This window comes from Coregonus clupeaformis, unplaced genomic scaffold (genome assembly GCF_020615455.1).
Source record: "Coregonus clupeaformis isolate EN_2021a unplaced genomic scaffold, ASM2061545v1 scaf0060, whole genome shotgun sequence".
Classification (NCBI taxonomy): domain Eukaryota; kingdom Metazoa; phylum Chordata; class Actinopteri; order Salmoniformes; family Salmonidae; genus Coregonus; species Coregonus clupeaformis.
In genome coordinates this window covers 919415-943726 of record NW_025533515.1, presented here as the reverse complement: position 1 = coordinate 943726, position 24312 = coordinate 919415, and the positions used below count along the sequence as shown (strand labels likewise).

Here is a 24312-nt window from a genome sequence, read left to right as displayed (position 1 = left end):
TTGGCAGTAATGCCTTCTGGAACGTGAACTTTCATGTGCCTTAATACCAAACTTGTATGCCATCTGTAAATATGAATACAATTGTTAAATTATGAGCCTAGTTGATTTAGCCACGGAAAAAGACAAGAACCTTCCCGCTAGCCATGATTGGCTGAGATAATGAGTGGGCTGGACATGCCGAGAGATGAGTTCGGATTGGTCTGCCATATAGCACGCTTCTGTCTATTTGATCTGGTCAGTATGTGTAGGTAATCCTGTCTAATGCGGCTTAAAAAATATATATATCTCGTAGTAGAATTGCTTAAGTGTTGCTCTCCACTTTCTGGAGGACCGGGTTTTGAAATCAGTGGAATTAGAGTATGACTGCTAAAGAGATGGAGAAAACACCTGTCTCCGGATTACATCTTCAAACTAAGGGCAACCATGGCATCCGTGACAGGGAGACGCGTCCATCCATGTAAACAGGTAAGATAATCTAGCTAGCTACATTTTCAGATATTACACGTTTCAAATTTTGTCAGAAAGTCGTTTTCATTTCAAGTTAAACTTTACTGTTAACTAGCTAACTAACGTTAGCTGGGTGGCTCGCTAGCTAACGTTACATGTGTGATCTGTGTAGTAATATTATTCGTATCTCAGAGCCATTTGCTTTGCTAGTTATAGAAAAGCAAATGAGTGGCGCAGTGGTCTAAGGCACTGCATCGCAGTGCTAACTGTGCCACTAGATCCTGGTTCGAATCCAGGCTCTGTCGCAGCCGGCCGCGACCGGGAGACCAATGGAGCGGCGCACAATTGGCCCAGCGTCGTCCAGGATAGGGGAGGGAATGGCCGGCAGGGATGTAGCTCAGTTGATAGAGCATGGTGTTTGCAACGCCAGGGTTGTGGGTTCGATTCCAACGGGGGGCCAGTATTTAAAAAAAATGTATTCACTAACTGTAAGTCGCTCTGGATAAGAGCGTCTGCTAAATGACTAAAAATGTAAAATGTAAATAGCCTAATGTTAGCTAGCTAACATTGAACCTGGTTGGTTAGCTACCTGCAGATTCATGCAGGGTAGTAACGTCATGAGTTGGGATTATGGTTCATTGTTTAGCTCCACTATGCAAGTAACCGTTTCAATAGAATGTTAATGATGTCACTGCGACAACTGTTGATAGACGTAGATGGTAAATTCGCTCTGGCTATCTACTCCGATTTCAGAGCACTCTCGTCTGAGTGTGCCAGAGTGCAGAATAACTGACGAAATTATGAACACTCAACACCCGTTGAATATGACCGTGTCAGTAAACATTAGCAGAAAAGTGTAAATTGTTGCCAGCAGCACAGTTGCAGTCACCAACGCTCTGGATAACATAAAAGCAGCCTAACCAGCTCTGCTAGGGCGAGTAAAATGGTCAGTGAGCTGTTCTCTCATTTGTGTCTGGAAGTAGCTAGCAAGCTAGCCAACGTTAGCCAGTTAGCTTGGGTGCTTGACTGCTGTTGTTAGGACAGAACGCTCGGATCAACCCTTAAAGAGATGGGTGGGGCTAAAGCTTAAGAGGCTGTGAACTATGCTGAATGGGTGTAGACAAAGAAGATCTCTCCAGTAGGTACCAAAACAATCAAAGGCCATTTTATCAAAAGTGAGGTTACAAGTTTATCAACTTTCAAAGCAGAATTACTTTCCCATTGTTCCTTAACTGTAGTGTATGATATACCATTTTCTAGTTCTGAGTCTCTACTTTTATCCAACGTAAAAAACACAATTTCAAATGTTGCTACATAAGACCGAATCGAGCCGGTCGGTCACATATGTAGCGTAGCGTAGTGTAGCATAGCTTAGTGTAGCGTAGTGTAGCGTAGCATAGCCTAGCGTAGGATAGTGTAGCGTTGCCTAGCCTAGCGTAGCCTAGCGTAGTGTAGCATAGCGTAGTGTAGCCTAGCGTAGTGTAGCGTAGTGTAGCCTAGCGTAGCGTAGCATAGCATAGTGTAGCCTAGCGTAGCGTAGCATAGCATAGTGTAGCCTAGCGTAGCGTAGCATAGCATAGTGTAGCCTAGCGTAGTGTACCTAGCGTAGCGTAGCGTAGTGTAGCCTAGCGTAGTGTAGCGTAGTGTAGCCTAGCGTAGCGTAGCGTAGCATAGCATAGTGTAGCCTAGCGTAGCATAGCATAGTGTAGCCTAGCGTAGTGTACCTAGCGTAGCGTAGTGTAGTGTAGCCTAGCGTAGCGTAGCGTACTTACAGGTGACAGCGGTCTCCTTTGATGCCCTTGGTGGTGCAGAAACACTTCCCGTTGTTAGGGTTACATATACTGGCATGGCCATTACACTTACACACTGTAACACAACATTATTACATTAATATAACAAGCATGGGTCATTATACAACAGTTACACTGGCTAATCACATTATCTATATCAATCTAAACTGGAATATAATGCTTTTATTTTACCCCATGTAGTCCCAGTGACCCTGAACTCTAACCCCTGACCTCTGACCCAGAACGCACACCCCCCCCCCTAGTGACTCACGTTGGCAGCTGCCCCCGTTGGTGGGGTCTCCATAGTAACCAGAGATGCAGCTCTCACAGTGACGTCCTGTTGTCAGGTCCTCACACTTCTCACACACAGTCTGGTTCACACACTGACTGTGACCGTTACACTGGCACGCTGGAGAGAGAGAGAGAGAGATGTTTTAGAGTGTGTGTGTGTGTGTGTGTGTGTGTGTGTGTGTGTGTGTGTGTGTGTGTGTACCTGGACAGTGTATGAAGCTCCAGTTGTACTTGGTGTCGTAAGGACACATGCTGATGTTGAGAGCCGGCAGAGAGGCGAGACTAGAGGCTGGACCAGGCAGGGTGGAGGGGGCGGGGACAGCAGTCTGGAACGGCCCCCTATAGGACCCCTCGATGCACTGGCCACGCCCAGTATTACTGGGGTCTGTACACCAACCACAGCCCGGCTGCTCCAGACACTGGCCACACGTCCTGTACCCAGAACAGTTCTCAGCTGGGAGGAGAGGGAGGAGAGAGAGCATTAACCCTATGAAACTGAACCCAGAGCAGTTTTTAGCTAAGACAGAAGAGCACTAGTCAACTATAGGAAACTGAACACAGAACTAAACTTAGAGATAGAGTGAGAAAACATACAACATTATAAAATCCATGTACACAAACAACAAGTGTGTGGTAAAAATGGGCAAAAAACACACATTTCTTTCCACAGGGCCGTGGGGTGAGACAGGGATGCAGTTTAAGCCCCACCCTCTTCAACATATACAGCAACGAATTGGCGAGGGCACTAGAACAGTCTGCAGCACCCGGCCTCACCCTACTAGAATCTGAAGTCAAATGTCTACTGTTTGCTGATGATCTGGTGCTTCTGTCCCCAACCAAGGAGGGCCTACAGCAGCACCTAGATCTTCTGCACAGATTCTGTCAGACCTGGGCCCTGACAGTAAATCTCAGTAAGACAAAAATAATGGTGTTCCAAAAAAGGTCTAGTTGCCAGGACCACAAATACAAATTCCATCTAGACACTGTTGCCGTCGAGCACACAAAAAACTATTCCTACCTCGGCCTAAACATCAGCACCACAGGTAACTTCCACAAAGCTGTGAACGATCTGAGAGACAAGGCAATAAGGGCCTTCTATGCCATCAAATGGAACATAAAACTCAACATCCCAATTAGGATCTGGCTAAAAATACTTGAATCAGTTATAGAACCCATTGCCCTCTATGGTTGTGAGGTCTGGGGTCCGCTCACCTACCAAAAATATCCTTGGTGTAAAATGAAAAACACAAAATAATGCATGCAGAGGAGAATTAGGCCGATACCCGCTAATTATCAAAATCCAGAAAATATCTGTTAAATTCTACAACCACTTAAAAGGAAGCAATTCCCAAACCTTCCATAACAAAGCCATCACCTACAGAGAGATTAACTTGGAGAAGAGTCCCCTAAGCAAGCTGGTCCTGGGGCTCTGTTCACAAACACAAACAGACCCCACAGAGCCCCAGGACAACAACAACAACAACACAACTAGACCCAACCAAATCATGAGAAAACAAAAAGATAATTACTTGACACATTGGAAAGAATTTACAAAGAAACAGAGCAAACTAGAATGCTATTTGGTTTTAAACAGAGAGTACACAGTGGCAGAATACCTGACCACTGTGACTCACCCAAAATTAAGGAAAGCTTTGACTATGTACAGACTCAGTGACCATAGCCTTGCTATTGAGAAAGGCCGCCGTAGGCAGACCTGGCTCTCAAGAAAAGACAGGCTATGTGCACACTGCCCACAAAATGAGATGGAAACTGAGCTGCACTTCCTAACTTCCTGCCAAATGTATGACCATATTAGAGACACATATTTCCCTCAGATTACACAGATCCACAAATCCAATTTTGATGAACTCTCTTATCTACTGGGTGAAAAACCACAGTGTGCCATCACAGCTGCAAGATTTGTGACCTGTTGCCACAAGAAAAGGGCAACCAGTGAGGAACAAACAACATTGTAAATGCAACCCATATTTATGTTAATTTATTTTCCCTTTTGTACTTTAACTATTTGCACATTGTTACAACACTGTGTATATATACATAATATGACATTTGAAATGTCTTTATTCTTTTGGAACTTCTGAGTGTAATGTTTACTGTTAATATTGATTGTTTATTTCACTTTTGTTAATCTATTTCCCTTGCTTTGGCAACGCAGACATTTGTTTCCCATGCCAATAAAGCCCCTTCTAATTGAATTGACAGCCAGAGTAGTAAAGCCAGTGGTCTTACGTGGGCAGCTGTTCATAGTGTACCACTCCATACACTGTCCGAAGGGGAAGGAGGCGACGTATGCATTAGAGTCCACACACTGCTTCATGTTGCTGCACCACATACACTCAGAACTGCTGCTGGTGCAGTCACTGCACGTAGCCCGCATGGCGCATGGCGTCCGACACTGCTTGGCACTGTGATTGGCTGGCGAGACAGGAAGGAAGCATACATGTAATGGGGGTCCCCACTGAGACATTGTATGAAGGTCAGAGAGAAAGGAAGGGGATTAGGAGAGAATAGAAGAATACATATATATGATTGTATTTCTAAATGATCTACTGGGAGTTTGGTTTTGTTTTGGAGTAAATACGTCTTTATATCCCCATTTCACACAAACGAGTAAGTGCTTGTGTGTGTTTCTGTGTGTGTGTGTGTCTCTGTGTGTGTGTGTGTTTCTGTGTGTCTCTGTGTGTGTGTGTTTCTGTGTGTGTGTGTGTGTCTGTGTGTGTTTCTGTGTGTGTCTCTGTGTGTGTGTGTCTCTGTGTGTGTCTCTGTGTGTGTCTCTGTGTGTGTGTGTTTCTGTGTGTCTCTGTGTGTGTCTCTGTGTGTGTTTCTGTGTGTCTCTGTGTGTGTGTCTCTGTGTGTGTGTCTCTGTGTGTGTGTGTGTCTAACCTGCTCGTTCACACAGTGATCCGTTAACAGGGTTGATGCAGGTCTGGGCCTTCAGGCCGCTGGATGCCGGTTCTGCTAGGTAACCACAGAAACCGGCATCGCTGGGTTCCCCCGGCAACCACTGGAGGGAGGTGTTAGTAAAGGGTGACATGTCTTCCCAGCACCAATAGGAGACGTTGATCTTCCTAAGCCCCACCCACGGCGTCACCGAGGCCTTGTACTGAAAAAAATACTAGGAACATGACTAACATTGAACAGTTATGTACACACACACCCACACAGAAACACACACACAGACACACACACACACGCAGACAAAAACACACACACAGACAAAAACACACACACACACAGACAAAAACACACACACACAAAAACACACACACACACAGACAAAAACACACACACACGCAGACAAAAACACATACACACGCAGACAAAAACACATACACACACACACACACACAGACACGGATACACACACACACACAGTTAGTCACGCACTCCTCTTTATGTTGTGTTTGAGAGCCAGAAACCTTGGGATGTTATAAAGGGAGAGTTATACAGGGAGAGTTATAAAGGGAGAGTTATAAAGGGAGAGTTATAAAGGGAGAGTTATAAAGGGAGAGTTATAAAGGGAGAGTTATACAGGGAGAGTTATAAAGGGAGAGTTATAAAGGGAGAGTTATAAAGGGAGAGTTATAAAGGGAGAGTTATAAAGGGAGAGTTATAAAGGGAGAGTTATAAAGGGAGAGTTATACAGGGAGAGTTATAAAGGGAGAGTTATAAAGGGAGAGTTATAAAGGGAGAGTTATACAGGGAGAGTTATAAAGGGAGAGTTATACAGGGAGAGTTATAAAGGGAGAGTTATAAAGGGAGAGTTATAAAGGGAGAGTTATAAAGGGAGAGTTATAAAGGGAGAGTTATACAGGGAGAGTTATAAAGGGAGAGTTATAAAGGGAGAGTTATAAAGGGAGAGTTATACAGGGAGAGTTATAAAGGGAGAGTTATACAGGGAGAGTTATAAAGGGAGAGTTATAAAGGGAGAGTTATAAAGGGAGAGTTATAAAGGGAGAGTTATACAGGGAGAGTTATAAAGGGAGAGTTATACAGGGAGAGTTATAAAGGGAGAGTTATAAAGGGAGAGTTATACAGGGAGAGTTATAAAGGGAGAGTTATACAGGGAGAGTTATAAAGGGAGAGTTATACATCTCTGCCAATCAGTCTATTGTGTATCACATTTTAATCATATAGCAGATGCTCTTATCCAGAGCAACTTACAATATTATACAGAGTATGTCATCACAGCCAATCAGACACTGTCTTTTCTCTACTTCCTGCTTACACGCTAGGGCCAATATCCAATACATTGTAATGACATTGCTACATATCTGCTAAATGATGTAAATGTAAATATACATTTAAAGTCCGTTTTTCACAATCCCTGACATTTAATCCTAGTAAAAAATCCCTGTCTTAGGTCAGTTAGGATCACCACTTTACTTGAAGAAAGTGAAGCTTTTATTTCTTTCATCACATTCCCAGTGGGTCAGAAGTTTACATACACTCAATTAGTATTTGGTAGCATTGCCTTTAAATTGTTTAACTTGGGTCAAACGTTTCGGGTAGCCTTCCACAAGCTTCCCACAATAAGTTGGGTGAATTTTGGCCCATTCCTCCTGACAGAGCTGGTGTACCCGAGTCAGGTTTGTAGGCCTCCTTGCTCGCACACGCTTTTTCAGTTCTGCCCACAAATTTTCTATAGGATTGAGGTCAGGGCTTTGTGATGGCCACTCCAATACCTTGACTTTGTTGTCCTTAAGCCATTTTGCCACAACTTTGGAAGTATGCTTGGGGTCATTGTCCATTTGGAAGACCCATTTGCAACCAAGCTTTAACTTCCTGACTGATGTCTTGAGATGTTGCTTCAATATATCCACATAATTTTCCTTCCTCATGATGCCATCTATTTTGTGAAGTGCACCAGTCCCTCCTGCAGCAAAGCAACCCCACAGCATGATGCTGCCACCCCCGTGCTTCACGGTTGGGATGGTGTTCTTCGGCTTGCAACCGTTCCCCTTTTTCCTCCAAACATAACGATGATCATTATGGCCAAACAGTTCTATTTTTGTTTCATCAGACCAGAGGACATTTCTCCAAAAAGCACGACCTTTGTCCCCATGTGCAGTTGCAAACCGTAGTCTGGCTTTTTTATGGCGGTTTTGGAGCAGTGGCTTCTTCCTTGCTGAGCGGCCTTTCAGGTTATGTCGATATAGGACTCGTTTTACTGTGGATACAGATACTTTTGTACCTGTTTCCTCCAGCATCTTCACAAGGTCCTTTGCTGTTGTTCTGCGATTGATTTGCACTTTTCGCACCAAAGTACGTTCATCGCTAGGAGACAGAACACGTCTCCTTCCTGAGCAGAAATTTGTGGAGTGGTTGAAAAAACGAGTTTTAATGACTCCAAGTGTATGTAACCTTCCAACTTCAACTGTATATGTAACTAGTGAAAATGTTATATATACCCTGAACCAAAAATAAACACAACAAGTGTTGGTCCCATGTTTCATGAGCTGAAATAAAAGATAACACATTTTCCATACAGACAAAAAGCTTATTTCAAAAACAAAGAAATTGTGGACAAATGTGTTTACATCTCTGTTAGTGAGCATTTCTCCTTTGCCAAGATAATCCATCCACCTGACAGGTGTGGCTTATCAAGAATCGGATCAAGAATCATTACACAGGTGCACCTTGTACTGGGGACAATAAAAGGCCACTAAAATGTGCAGTTTTGTCACACAACACAATGCCACAGATGTCTCCAGTTTTGAGGGAGCGTGCAATTGGCATGCTGACTGCAGGAATGTCCACCAGAGCTGTTGTTGCCAGAGAATTGAATGTTCATTTCTCTACCATAACGTTGTTTTAGATAATTTGGCAGTACGTCCAACTGGCCTCACAACCGCAGACCACGTTTAAACACGCCAGCCCAGGACCACATCCAGCTTCTCCATATGTTGTAATATATTGTAACTATAGTGACCTTGCTATATATGTTGTAATATATTGTAACTATAGTGACCTTGGTATATATATGTTGTAATATATTGTAACCATAGTGACCGTGCTATATATGTTGTAATATATTGTAACCAGAGTGACCTTGGTATATATATGTTGTAATATATTGTAACCATAGTGACCTTGGTATATATGTTGTAATATATTGTAACTATAGTGACCTTGGTATATATGTTGTAATATATTGTAACCATAGTGACCTTGCTATATATATTGTAATATATTGTAACTATAGTGACCTTGGTATATATGTTGTAATATATTGTAACTATAGTGACCTTGGTATATATGTTGTAATATATTGTAACTATAGTGACCTTGCTATATATGTTGTAATATATTGTAACCATAGTGACCTTGGTATATATGTTGTAATATATTGTAACTATAGTGACCTTGCTATATATGTTGTAATATATTGTAGCTATAGTTACCTTGCTATATATGTTGTAATATATTGTAACTATAGTGACCTTGGTATATATGTTGTAATATATTGTAACCATAGTGACCTTGCTATATATGTTGTAATATATTGTAACTATAGTGACCTTGGTATATATGTTGTAATATATTGTAACTATAGTGACCTTGGTATATATGTTGTAATATATTGTAACTATAGTGACCTTGGTATATATGTTGTAATATATTGTAACCATAGTGACCTTGGTATATATATGTTGTAATATATTGTAACCATAGTGACCTTGGTATATATGTTGTAATATATTGTAACTATAGTGACCTTGGTATATATGTTGTAATATATTGTAACCATAGTGACCTTGCTATATATATTGTAATATATTGTAACTATAGTGACCTTGGTATATATGTTGTAATATATTGTAACTATAGTGACCTTGGTATATATGTTGTAATATATTGTAACTATAGTGACCTTGCTATATATGTTGTAATATATTGTAACCATAGTGACCTTGGTATATATGTTGTAATATATTGTAACTATAGTGACCTTGCTATATATGTTGTAATATATTGTAACTATAGTTACCTTGCTATATATGTTGTAATATATTGTAACTATAGTGACCTTGGTATATATGTTGTAATATATTGTAACCATAGTGACCTTGCTATATATGTTGTAATATATTGTAACTATAGTGACCTTGGTATATATATTGTAATATATTGTAACTATAGTGACCTTGGTATATATGTTGTAATATATTGTAACTATAGTGACCTTGCTATATATGTTGTAATATATTGTAACCATAGTGACCTTGCTATATATGTTGTAATATATTGTAACCATAGTGACCTTGGTATATATATGTTGTTATATATTGTAACTATAGTGACCTTGGTATATATATTGTAATATATTGTAACCATAGTGACCTTGCTATATATGATGTAATATATTGTAACCATAGTGACCTTGGTATATATGTTGTTATATATTGTAACCATAGTGACCTTGGTATATATACAGTGGGGAAAAAAAGTATTTAGTCAGCCACCAATTGTGCATGTTCTCCCACTTAAAAAGATGAGAGAGTCCTGTAATTTTCATCATAGGTACACGTCAACTATGACAGACAAAATGAGAAAAAAAAATCCAGAAAATCACATTGTAGGATTTTAAATGAATTTATTTGCAAATTATGGTGGAAAATAAGTATTTGGTCAATAACAAAAGTTTCTCAATACTTTGTTATATACGCTTTGTTGGCAATGACACAGGTCAAACGTTTTCTGTAAGTCTTCACAAGGTTTTCACACACTGTTGCTGGTATTTTGGCCCATTCCTCCATGCAGATCTCCTCTAGAGCAGTGATGTTTTGGGGCTGTCGCTGGGCAACACGGACTTTCAACTCCCTCCAAAGATTTTCTATGGTGTTGAGATCTGGAGACTGGCTAGGCCACTCCAGGACCTTGGAAATGCTTCTACGAAGCCACTCCTTCGTTGCCCGGGCAGTGTGTTTGGGATCATTGTCATGCTGAAAGACCCAGCCACGTTTCATCTTCAATGCCCTTGCTGATGGAAGGAGGTTTTCACTCAAAATCTCACGATACATGGCCCCATTCATTCTTTCCTTTACATGGATCAGTCGTCCTGGTCCCTTTGCAGAAAAACAGCCCCAAAGCATGATGTTTCCACCCCCATGCTTCACAGTAGGTATGGTGTTCTTTGGATGCAACTCAGCATTCTTTGTCCTCCAAACACGACGAGTTGAGTTTTTACCAAAAAGTTATATTTTGGTTTCATCTGACCATATGACATTCTCCCAATCCTCTTCTGGATCATCCAAATGCACTCTAGCAAACTTCAGACGGGCCTGGACATGTACTGGCTTAAGTAAGGGGACACGTCTTGCACTGCAGGATTTGAGTCCCTGGCGGCGTAGTGTGTTACTTATGGTAGGCTTTGTTACTTTGGTCCCAGCTCTCTGCAGGTCATTCACTAGGTCCCCCTGTGTGGTTCTGGGATTTTGCTCACCGTTCTTGTGATCATTTTGACCCCACAGGGTGAGATTTTTGCGTGGAGCCCCAGATCGAGGGAGATTATCAGTGGTCTTGTATGTCTTCCATTTCCTAATAATTGCTCCCACAGTTGATTTCTTCAAACCAAGCTGCTTACCTATTGCAGATTCAGTCTTCCCAGCCTGGTGCAGGTCTACAATTTTGTTTCTGGTGTCCTTTGACAGCTCTTTGGTCTTGGCCATAGTAGAGTTTGGAGTGTGACTGTTTGAGGTTGTGGACAGGTGTCTTTTATACTGATAACAAGTTCAAACAGGTGCCATTAATACAGGTAACGAGTGGAGGACAGAGGAGCCTCTTAAAGAAGAAGTTACAGGTCTGTGAGAGCCAGAAATCTTGCTTGTTTGTAGGTGACCAAATACTTATTTTCCACCATAATTTGCAAATAAATTCATTAAAAATCCTACAATGTGATTTTCTGGATTTTTTTCTCTCAATTTGTCTGTCATAGTTGACGTGTACCTATGATGAAAATTACAGGCCTCTCTCATCTTTTTAAGTGGGAGAACTTGCACAATTGGTGGCTGACTAAATACTTTTTTTCCCCACTGTATGTTGTAATATATTGTAACTATAGTGACCTTGCTATATATGTTGTTATATATTGTAACCATAGTGACCTTGGTATATATATGTTGTTATATATTGTAACTATAGTGACCTTGGTATATATATAGTAATATATTGTAACCATAGTGACCTTGCTATATATGTTGTAATATATTGTAACTATAGTGACCTTGGTATATATGTTGTAATATATTGTAACCATAGTGACCTTGGTATACAGTGGGGAAAAAAAGTATTTAGTCAGCCACCAATTGTGCAAGTTCTCCCACTTAAAAAGATGAGAGAGGCCTGTAATTTTCATCATAGGTACACGTCAAATATGAGAGACAAATTGTGGAAAAAAATTCCAGAAAATCACATTGTAGGATTTTTAAGGAATTTATTTGCAAATTATGGTGGAAAATAAGTATTTGGTCACCTACAAACAAGCAAGATTTCTGGCTCTCACGACCTGTATCTTCTTCTTTAAGAGGCTCCTATGTCCTCCACTCGTTAACTGTATTAATGGCACCTGTTTGAACTTGTTATCAGTATAAAAGACACCTGTCCACAACCTCAAACAGTCACACTCCAAACTCCACTATGGCCAAGACCAAAGAGCTGTCAAAGGACACCAGAAACAAAATTGTAGACCTGCACCAGGCTGGGAAGACTGAATCTGCAATAGGTAAGCAGCTTGGTTTGAAGAAATCAACTGTGGGAGCAATTATTAGGAAATGGAAGGCATACAAGACCACTGATAATCTCCCCGATCTGGGGCTCCACGCAAGATCTCACCCGTGGGGTCAAAATGATCTCAAGACCGTGAGCAAAAATCCCAGAACCACACGGGGGACCTAGTGAATGACCTGCAGAGAGCTGGGACCAAAGAACAAAGCCTACCATCAGTAACACACTACGCCGCCAGGGACATAAATCCTGCAGTGCCCTGCTTAAGCCAGTACATGTCCAGGCCCGTGCTAGAGTGCATTTGGATGATCCAGAAGAGGATTGGGAGAATGTCATATGGTCAGATGAAACCAAAATAGAACTTTTTGGTCAAAACTCAACTCGTCGTGTTTCGAGGACAAAGAATGCTGAGTTGCATCCAAAGAACACCATACCTACTGTGAAGCATGGGGTGGAAACATCATGCTTTGGGGGCTGTTTTTCTGCAAAGGGACCAGGACGACTGATCCGTGTAAAGGAAAGAATGAATGGGGCCATGTATCATGGAGATTTTTGAGTGAAAACCTCCTTCCATCAGCAAGGGCATTGAAGATGAAACGTGGCTGGGTCTTTCAGTATGACAATGATCCCAAACACACCGCCCGGGCAACGAAGGAGTGGCTTCGTAAGAAGCATTTCAAGGTCCTGGAATGGCCTAGCCAGTCTCCAGATCTCAACCCCATAGAAAATCTTTGGAGGGAGTTGAAAGTCCTTGTTGCCCAGCGACAGCCCCAAAACATCACGCTCTAGAGGAGATCTGCATGGAGAAAGGGCCAAAATACCGTGTGTGAAAACCTTGTGAAGACTTACAGAAAACGTTTGACCTGTGTCATTGCCAACAAAGGGTATATAACAAAGTATTGAGAAACTTTTGTTATTGACCAAATACTTATTTTCCACCATAATTTGCAAATAAATTCATAAAAAAATCCTACAATGTGATTTTCTGGATTTTTTTCCTCCTTTTGTCTGTCATAGTTGACGTGTACCTATGATGAAAATTACAGGCCTCTCTCATCTTTTTAAGTGGGAGAACTTTCACAATTGGTGGCTGACTAAATACTTTTTTTCCCCACTGTATATGTTGTAATATATTGTAACCATAGTGACCTTGGTATATATATGTTGTAATATATTGTAACTATAGTGACCTTGCTATATGTGTTGTAATATATTGTAACCATAGTGACCTTGGTATATATATATGTTGTAATATATTGTAACCATAGTGACCTTGCTATATATGTTGTAATATATTGTAACTATAGTGACCTTGCTATATATGTTGTAATATATTGTAACTATAGTGACCTTGCCATATATGTTGTAATATATTGTAACCATAGTGACCTTGGTATATATGTTGTAATATATTGTAACTATAGTTACCTTGGAATATATGTTGTAATATATTGTAACCATAGTGACCTTGGTATATATGATGTAATATATTGTAACTATAGTGACCTTGCTATATATGTTGTAATATATTGTAACCATAGTGACCTTGGTATATATATATATATTGTAATATATTGTAACCATAGTGACCTTGGTATATATATTGTTATATATTGTAACTATAGTGACCTTGGTATATATATGTTGTAATATATTGTAACCATAGTGACCTTGGTATATATGATGTAATATATTGTAACCATAGTGACCTTGCTATATATGTTGTAATACATTGTAACTATAGTGACCTTGCTATATATGTTGTAATATATTGTAACCATAGTGACCTTGGTATATATATATTGTAATATATTGTAACCATAGTGACCTTGGTATATATGTTGTAATATATTGTAACTATAGTGACCTTGGTATATATATTGTAATATATTGTAACCATAGTGACCTTGGTATATATGATGTAATATATTGTAACCATAGTGACGTTGCTATATATGTTGTAATATATTGTAACTATAGTCACCTTGCTAAATATGTTGTAATATATTGTAACCATAGTGACCTTGGTATATAAATATTGTAATATATTGTAACCATAGTGACCTTGGTATATATGTTGTAATATATTGTAACCATAGAGACCTTGGTATATATGTTGTAATATATTGTAACCATAGTGACCTTGGTATATATATATGTTGTAATATATTGTAACCATAGTGACCTTGGTATATATGTTGTAATATATTGTAACCATAGTGACCTTGGTATATATATATTGTAATATATTGTAACCATAGTGACCTTGGTATATATATATTGTAATATATTGTAACTATAGTGACCTTGCTATATATGTTGTAATATATTGTAACCATAGTGACCTTGGTATATATATATTGTAATATATTGTAACCATAGTGACCTTGGTATATATGTTGTAATATATTGTAACCATAGTGACCTTGGTATATATATATTGTCATATATTGTAACTATAGTGACCTTGGTATATATATGTTGTAATATATTGTAACTATAGTGACCTTGCTATATATGATGTAATATATTGTAACCATAGTGACCTTGCTATATATGTTGTAATATATTGTAACTATAGTGACCTTGCTATATATGATGTAATATATTGTAACCATAGTGACCTTGCTATATATGTTGTAATATATTGTAACCATAGTGACCTTGGTATATATATATATTGTAATATATTGTAACCATAGTGACCTTGGTATATATGTTGTAATATATTGTAACTATAGTGACCTTGGTATATATATGTTGTAATATATTGTAACCATAGTGACCTTGCTATATATATTGTAATATATTGTAACTATAGTGACCTTGCTATATATGTTGTAATATATTGTAACCATAGTGACCTTGGTATATATATGTTGTAATATATTGTAACTATAGTGACCTTGCTATATGTGTTGTAATATATTGTAACCATAGTGACCTTGGTATATATATATGTTGTAATATATTGTAACCATAGTGACCTTGCTATATATGTTGTAATATATTGTAACTATAGTGACCTTGCTATATATGTTGTAATATATTGTAACTATAGTGACCTTGCCATATATGTTGTAATATATTGTAACCATAGTGACCTTGGTATATATGTTGTAATATATTGTAACTATAGTTACCTTGGAATATATGTTGTAATATATTGTAACCATAGTGACCTTGGTATATATGATGTAATATATTGTAACTATAGTGACCTTGCTATATATGTTGTAATATATTGTAACCATAGTGACCTTGGTATATATATATATTGTAATATATTGTAACCATAGTGACCTTGGTATATATATTGTTATATATTGTAACTATAGTGACCTTGGTATATATATGTTGTAATATATTGTAACCATAGTGACCTTGGTATATATGATGTAATATATTGTAACCATAGTGACCTTGCTATATATGTTGTAATACATTGTAACTATAGTGACCTTGCTATATATGTTGTAATATATTGTAACCATAGTGACCTTGGTATATATATATTGTAATATATTGTAACCATAGTGACCTTGGTATATATGTTGTAATATATTGTAACTATAGTGACCTTGGTATATATATTGTAATATATTGTAACCATAGTGACCTTGGTATATATGATGTAATATATTGTAACCATAGTGACGTTGCTATATATGTTGTAATATATTGTAACTATAGTCACCTTGCTAAATATGTTGTAATATATTGTAACCATAGTGACCTTGGTATATAAATATTGTAATATATTGTAACCATAGTGACCTTGGTATATATGTTGTAATATATTGTAACCATAGAGACCTTGGTATATATGTTGTAATATATTGTAACCATAGTGACCTTGGTATATATATATGTTGTAATATATTGTAACCATAGTGACCTTGCTATATATGTTGTAATATATTGTAACCATAGTGACCTTGGTATATATATATTGTAATATATTGTAACCATAGTGACCTTGGTATATATATATTGTAATATATTGTAACTATAGTGACCTTGCTATATATGTTGTAATATATTGTAACCATAGTGACCTTGGTATATATATATTGTAATATATTGTAACCATAGTGACCTTGGTATATATGTTGTAATATATTGTAACCATAGTGACCTTGGTATATATATATTGTCATATATTGTAACTATAGTGACCTTGGTATATATATGTTGTAATATATTGTAACTATAGTGACCTTGCTATATATGATGTAATATATTGTAACCATAGTGACCTTGCTATATATGTTGTAATATATTGTAACTATAGTGACCTTGCTATATATGATGTAATATATTGTAACCATAGTGACCTTGCTATATATGTTGTAATATATTGTAACCATAGTGACCTTGGTATATATATATATTGTAATATATTGTAACCATAGTGACCTTGGTATATATGTTGTAATATATTGTAACTATAGTGACCTTGGTATATATATGTTGTAATATATTGTAACCATAGTGACCTTGCTATATATATTGTAATATATTGTAACTATAGTGACCTTGCTATATATGTTGTAATATATTGTAACCATATTGACCTTGGTATATATATATTGTAATATATTGTAACCATAGTGACCTTGGTATATATGTTGTAATATATTGTAACCATAGTGACCTTGGTATATATATATTGTAATATATTGTAACCATAGTGACCTTGGTATATATATATTGTAATATATTGTAACTATAGTGACCTTGGTATATATATATTGTAATATATTGTAACTATAGTGACCTTGCTATATATGTTGTAATATATTGTAACTATAGTGACCTTGCTATATATGATGTAATATATTGTAACCATAGTGACCTTGCTATATATGTTGTAATATATTGTAACCATAGTGACCTTGGTATATATGATGTAATATATTGTAACCATAGTGACCTTGCTATATATGTTGTAATATATTGTAACTATAGTGACCTTGCTATATATGTTGTAATATATTGTAACCATAGTGACCTTGGTATATATATGTTGTAATATATTGTAACCATAGTGACCTTGGTATATATATATTGTAATATATTGTAACCATAGTGACCTTGGTATATATGTTGTAATATATTGTAACTATAGTGACCTTGGTATATATATGTTGTAATATATTGTAACCATAGTGACCTTGCTATATATATTGTAATATATTGTAACCATAGTGACCTTGGTATATATGTTGTAATATATTGTAACCATAGTGACCTTGGTATATATATTGTAATATATTGTAACCATAGTGACCTTGCTATATATGATGTAATATATTGTAACTATAGTGACCTTGCTATATATGTTGTAATATATTGTAACCATAGTGACCTTGGTATATATATTGTAATATATTGTAACCATAGTGACCTTGCTATATATGTTGTAATATATTGTAACCATAGTGACCTTGGTATATATATATTGTAATATATTGTAACCATAGTGACCTTGCTATATATGTTGTAATATATTGGTATATATGTTGTTATATATTGTAACCATAGTGACCTTGGTATATATATATTGTAATATATTGTAACCATAGTGACCTTGGTATATATGTTGTAATATATTGTAACCATAGTGACCTTGGTATATATGATGTAATATATTGTAACCATAGTGACCTTGCTATATATGTTGTAATATATTGTAACTATAGTGACCTTGCTATATATGTTGTAATATATTGTAACCATAGTGACCTTGGTATATATGATGTAATATATTGTAACCATAGTGACCTTGCTATATATGTTGTAATATATTGTAACCATAGTGACCTTGGTATATATGATGTAATATATTGTAACCATAGTGACCTTGCTATATATGTTGTAATATATTGTAACTATAGTGACCTTGCTATATATGTTGTAATATATTGTAACCATAGTGACCTTGGTATATATATTGTGACGTCACGAGAGGCTACACAGCTTTCAGCGGGATTGCTCAAGTAGTGCAAGGAGACCAGGTTCAATCAAAACAAGGATTTTATTAAAGGTCTTGGGAAACTAACGAAAGTATACCACAATTCTGTTCTCTTGTGGCTCTTTAAGGGTTAACAGTTCAGGGATGTCTCTTCCACATCCAAAATCATAACTCTCACTCGCTCAAATAACTTTTCCCCAGTCTTACTGTATTCCACGTTGCAGCTAGTGGCCAACCCAGCAAAACGTCCTTCCAAATGTCCCACACGTATTTCCACAGGTGCATATATCCAAAGGTGAGTATTTCCCAAAGGTAAGTATCTCCAAATCCTTATATTCCTCATGGAAGTGGACGTGCAGCACTCTTGTCCTCCAGAGAGCCCAGGTTGGAGACTGTGTCTCTTCTCTTCCCAAACCTTCAGCTCATCAGCTCCTCATTTGTTTCAGCTGCGTGGGAAGATTGGCCATAGAGGGGTGGAGTTCCCGACCATACCAGCAGATGGAGCCATAGCTGTCTGGGTTTGCAGCCATCTCAGGGGGATGTAACGTCCCTCCAGGACACAGCCTCTCGTGACATCACACATCCCCCTCCTCGGGACCGACGTCCTCGTCGGGGTAAAGGCAGCGAAGAAGGCATCACGCCGGGAGAGGGCGTCCGCATTGCCGTGGTGCTTGCCAGACTGCTCTCTCTTCAACTCCTCCAACTCTAGGACCAGGGACTCAGCCTCCTGTTGTCTCTCCTTGAGTTTCTTACTGAACGCATCAGCCTTGGTTTTAGCAGAGTTTAGCTTCTGTTGAGCAGCTTTCAGTTCCTTCTCTCTCTCTGCCTCCGCATTCTTCATCTTGTTCTCCAACACCTTGTACTTCTCCTCTGCCTTCTTCTGGACCTCCTTACTACTGCGCAGGGTCTCCTCACACTCCTCGATGGTCCTGCGCAGCCTCTCCCAGCTCCTCCTGTTGCTTAGGGAAGGAGCTCTGTTGGAAGTTTAGCCTGGAGGATATCTAACTCTTCTGTCTTCATGTCTAACTGTTGCTTTAACAAACGATACCTCTCAGCGGTCCCCTTCAGACCAGACAGTTCTTTGTCCAGATTCTGTAGCTCCGTCTCTGTGTCGGTCTGGGCACCTGCCCTCCCTATCAGAGCCCGGGGCGGGAGTGAGTAATTCGGAGGATTGCACCCGGAGCCTTCCCAGGATGAGTCTTGCCTCTCCGTTTCCGAGGTACTCGGGTTATCCTCTCCTGAGACTCTCTCCAGAGTGGGTAAAAGGCTGGGCAGTCTCGTCCAATTAGGACAGGGACGGGGAGGGAATCAACCACCCCCGCCGTCGTGTGTATGGTTCCCCGTGTGCTGGTCATTGTAAGTTCAGTAATGGGGTATTCTCTGGTGTCCCCATGGACACAGGAAACTGGGAGGACTTTCCCCGGGGGTCAGACACGTTGGGCCCACCAAATCCTTACGCACCAGGGTGGCCCGGCTACCAGAATCCAGTAAGGCCTCCACATCATGGTGATTCACAGTTACCGGGCAGGTGGGGGGGTCGATCTGGGCCGCCATCTACGACTCCCAAGAGCGAGGCAAAACGATGTGTGGGTGCTGAGCTGGAGGACTCCGCAGTGGGCATAGGTTCATCGGCTGGTTTCCCACACTGCCAGGAGATATGTCCCCTCTCCCCCACACCGGTAACACTGTCGAGTTTCCCCCTCCTGGTGTACTCTTCTTGGACCCGCCTGGTTTCTGGCTCCCCCTGGAGCCGGGATAAGTCCTGACGTGGCTGGGTTCGAGACCTTGGGTCCTTTGGACGGGTTCTTCCCATTTGTGGTGGGGCCGCACTCCTGGGGTCTTTTCGGGGAAGCATTCAGCATCTCCGCTGTGGCCTGGTACTTTTCCACAGCTTCCACGGTCAGATCAGCCGTGGTCAAGGCCTGTTGACTGATGAACCGTTTTGCCTCATAAGGCAGGGCGCGTAGGTAACGATCCACCACAACGGCCTCCACCACCGCCGCTGCTGTATTCCTCTGCGGATCCAGCCATTTCCTTGCGATTCGGACAAGTTCATGCATCTGCGCCCGAGGAGGTTGGTCTGGTTGGAAGGTCCAGCTGTGAAAGCGCTGGGCCATACCAAACTTTGTGAGTCCATATCTGCTGAGGATCTCAGACTTCAGGGCATCATAGTCAGTAACCTGGTCAGGGCCCAGGTCCCGGACAGCATTCAGCGATTCCCGGTTAGAAAGGGGGCTAACAGCCCAACCCACTGTTGCTTGGGCCAGGCTTCCCTAGTGGCCGTGGCCTCAAATGCATGCAGGTATGCCTCAATGTCATCGGTAGCTCCCATCTTAGATATAAAGTCACTTGCCTTTATTGGGCGGGTATTTTGGACCACCCTCTGTCTCTGCAACTGCAATTCCTCTGCCTTCAGAAGGTTGGCTTTCTTTTGCTCCTCCAAGAGAGCCACGTTTGCTTGCATCTGGGCTTGCTGGCCAGCAACAAGGGCTTTCAATATGTCCTCCATTTCAGTCGGCGGGGAGCCTACGGCCAACTTGGAAAACTGGGTGATCAAACCTTCGGTATCCTCCTCTGACATGCACTATTAACGCTTGAGCGTGCCCGTGTTCTCCACCATCTGTGACGTCACGAGAGGCTACACAGCTTTCAGCGGGATTGCTCAAGTAGTGCAAGGAGACCAGGTTCAATCAAAACAAGGATTTTATTAAAGGTCTTGGGAAACTAACGAAAGTATACCACAATTCTGTTCTCTTGTGGCTCTTTAAGGGTTAACAGTTCAGGGATGTCTCTTCCACATCCAAAATCATAACTCTCACTCGCTCAAATAACTTTTCCCCAGTCTTACTGTATTCCACGTTGCAGCTAGTGGCCAACCCAGCAAAACGTCCTTCCAAATGTCCCACACGTATTTCCACAGGTGCATATATCCAAAGGTGAGTATTTCCCAAAGGTAAGTATCTCCAAATCCTTATATTCCTCATGGAAGTGGACGTGCAGCACTCTTGTCCTCCAGAGAGCCCAGGTTGGAGACTGTGTCTCTTCTCTTCCCAAACCTTCAGCTCATCAGCTCCTCATTTGTTTCAGCTGCGTGGGAAGATTGGCCATAGAGGGGTGGAGTTCCCGACCATACCAGCAGATGGAGCCATAGCTGTCTGGGTTTGCAGCCATCTCAGGGGGATGTAACGTCCCTCCAGGACACAGCCTCTCGTGACATCACAATATATTGTAATATATTGTAACCATAGTGACCTTGCTATATATGTTGTAATATATTGTAACTATAGTGACCTTGGTATATATATTGTAATATATTGTAACCATAGTGACCTTGCTATATATGATGTAATATATTGTAACTATAGTGACCTTGCTATATATGTTGTAATATATTGTAACCATAGTGACCTTGCTATATATGTTGTAATATATTGTAACCATAGTGACCTTGGTATATATGTTGTAATATATTGTAACTATAGTGACCTTGCTATATATGTTGTAATATATTGTAACCATAGTGACCTTGGTATAAATATTGTAATATATTGTAACCATAGTAACCTTGCTATATATGTTGTAATATATTGTAACCATAGTGACCTTGGTATATATGTTGTAATATATTGTAACCATAGTGACCTTGGTATATATATGTTGTAATATATTGTAACCATAGTGACCTTGCTATATATGTTGTAATATATTGTAACTATAGTGACCTTGGTATATATATTGTAATATATTGTAACCATAGTGACCTTGCTATATATGATGTAATATATTGTAACTATAGTGACCTTGCTATATATGTTGTAATATATTGTAACCATAGTGACCTTGCTATATATGTTGTAATATATTGTAACCATAGTGACCTTGGTATATATATTGTAATATATTGTAACCATAGTGACCTTGGTATATATGTTGTAATATATTGTAACCATAGTGACCTTGGTATATATATTGTAATATATTGTAACCATAGTGACCTTGCTATATATGTTGTAATATATTGTAACCATAGTGACCTTGGTATATATGTTGTAATATATTGTAACCATAGTGACCTTGCTATATATGTTGTAATATATTGTAACTATAGTGACCTTGGTATATATGTTGTTATATATTGTAACTATAGTGACCTTGGTATATATATGTTGTTATATATTGTAACCATAGTGACCTTGGTATATATATGTTGTTATATATTGTAACTATAGTGACCTTGGTATATATGTTGTTATATATTGTAACTATAGTGACCTTGCTCACCAGAACGCTCATGATCTGCAGCTCCTTGAGGACAAAGTCCACCTTCTTCTGATTGGTCAGTGATGCCAGGACGGCGTTGTGACCCCGACAGGTCAGCTTGGCATTATCATACGAGTCCTTGGCTGTGATGAACTTCAGACACGAGTTACCAACCAGGTGCCAGTTCTCACCACATATATTCTCTGGAGGGAGGAAGATAAATATTTCTATATTACAAAAAAATATATATATATATATTCTCTAGACCAGGGTTTCCCAAAGTCGGTCCTGGGGACCCCCCCTGGGTGCACGTTTTGGTTTGTGCCCAACCACTACACAGCTGATTTAAATAATCAAAGCTTGAGGATGAGTTGGTTATTTGAATCAGCCGTGTAGTGCTCTGGCATAAATCAAAATGTTCACCCAGGGGGGGGGCTGGACTGAGTTTGGGAAACCCTTCTCTAGAGGGAGGGCAGGACAAGACAGTTTAAACTTCTACTGATCAGGAACATAAAAAGTAGAGAAAAAAACAGGAGATTGGCTATAAGGCAGGAGATTGGCTTTGTGGCAGGAGATTGGCTATGTGGCAGGAGATTGGCTATGTGGCAGGAGATTGGCTATGTGGCAGGAGATTGGCTATGTGGCAGGAGATTGGCTATGAGGCAGGAGATTGGCTATGTGGCAGGAGATTGGCTATGTGGCAGGAGATTGGCTATGTGGCAGGAGATTGGCTATGTGGCAGGAGATTGGCTATGAGGCAGGAGATTGGCTATGTGGCAGAAGATTGGCTATGTGGCAGGAGATTGGCTATGTGGCAGGAGATTGGCTATGTGGCAGGAGATTGGCTATGAGGCAGGAGATTGGCTATGAGGCAGGAGATTGGCTATGTGGCAGGAGATTGGCTATGAGGCAGGAGATTGGCTATGTGGCAGGAGATTGGCTATGTGGCAGGAGATTGGCTATGTGGCAGGAGATTGGCTATGTGGCAGGAGATTGGCTATGTGGCAGGAGATTGGCTATGTGGCAGGAGATTGGCTATGTGGCTGGAGATTGGCTATGTGACAGGAGATTGGCTATGTGGCAGGAGATTGGCTATGTGGCAGGAGATTGGCTATGTGGCAGGATATTGGCTATGTGGCAGGAGATTGGCTATGTGACAGGAGATTGGCTATGTGGCAGGAGATTGGCTATGTGGCAGGAGATTGGCTATGTGGCAGGAGATTGGCTATGTGGCAGGAGATTGGCTATGTGGCAGGAGATTGGCTATGTGGCAGGAGATTGGCTATGAGGCAGGAGATTGGCTATGAGGCAGGAGATTGGCTATGTGGCAGGAGATTGGCTATGTGGCAGGAGATTGGCTATGTGACAGGAGATTGGCTATGTGGCAGGAGATTGGCTATGTGGCAGGAGATTGGCTATGTGGCAGGAGATTGGCTATGTGGCAGGAGATTGGCTATGTGACAGGAGATTGGCTATGTGGCAGGAGATTGGCTATGTGGCAGGAGATTGGCTATGAGGTCAATTTCTATTGAATATGATTAATGATTCCTTAAGAAGAACCAAATCCCTACAATGAATAGTACAGTATACCGTTATTACTAATACATTAAAATATGAATTATTTAATAAGTTAACACTAATAAAACCATTACAGTTTTAATGAGAGATGTACAGTAGAATAAAGCAGTGCCCCCCCTTATATTTTGAGTCACACAACTATTACATGAATAAACATTACACATTGCAAAATGTATATAATTGCAAGAAATGTAGCTTTAAAACTACACTTTCTTGGTTTCT

General features: G+C 39.6%; 1 protein-coding gene across 2 annotated transcripts in view; it reads right to left on the bottom strand.

Annotated features, from left to right (window-relative positions):
* LOC121555328 (attractin-like) overlaps positions 1-24312 on the bottom strand; it is a 185777-nt gene that overhangs the window by 40107 nt on the left and 121358 nt on the right. For both annotated transcript variants that reach the window (XM_045212892.1, XM_045212893.1), the window contains exons 15-20: positions 22534-22715; positions 5433-5652; positions 4779-4964; positions 2731-2982; positions 2509-2646; positions 2220-2313 (exon numbers count right to left, since the gene is read on the bottom strand). In XM_045212892.1, coding sequence (XP_045068827.1) covers positions 2220-2313; positions 2509-2646; positions 2731-2982; positions 4779-4964; positions 5433-5652; positions 22534-22715 — 1072 coding nt within the window. The remainder of the gene's footprint in view (positions 1-2219; positions 2314-2508; positions 2647-2730; positions 2983-4778; positions 4965-5432; positions 5653-22533; positions 22716-24312) is intronic.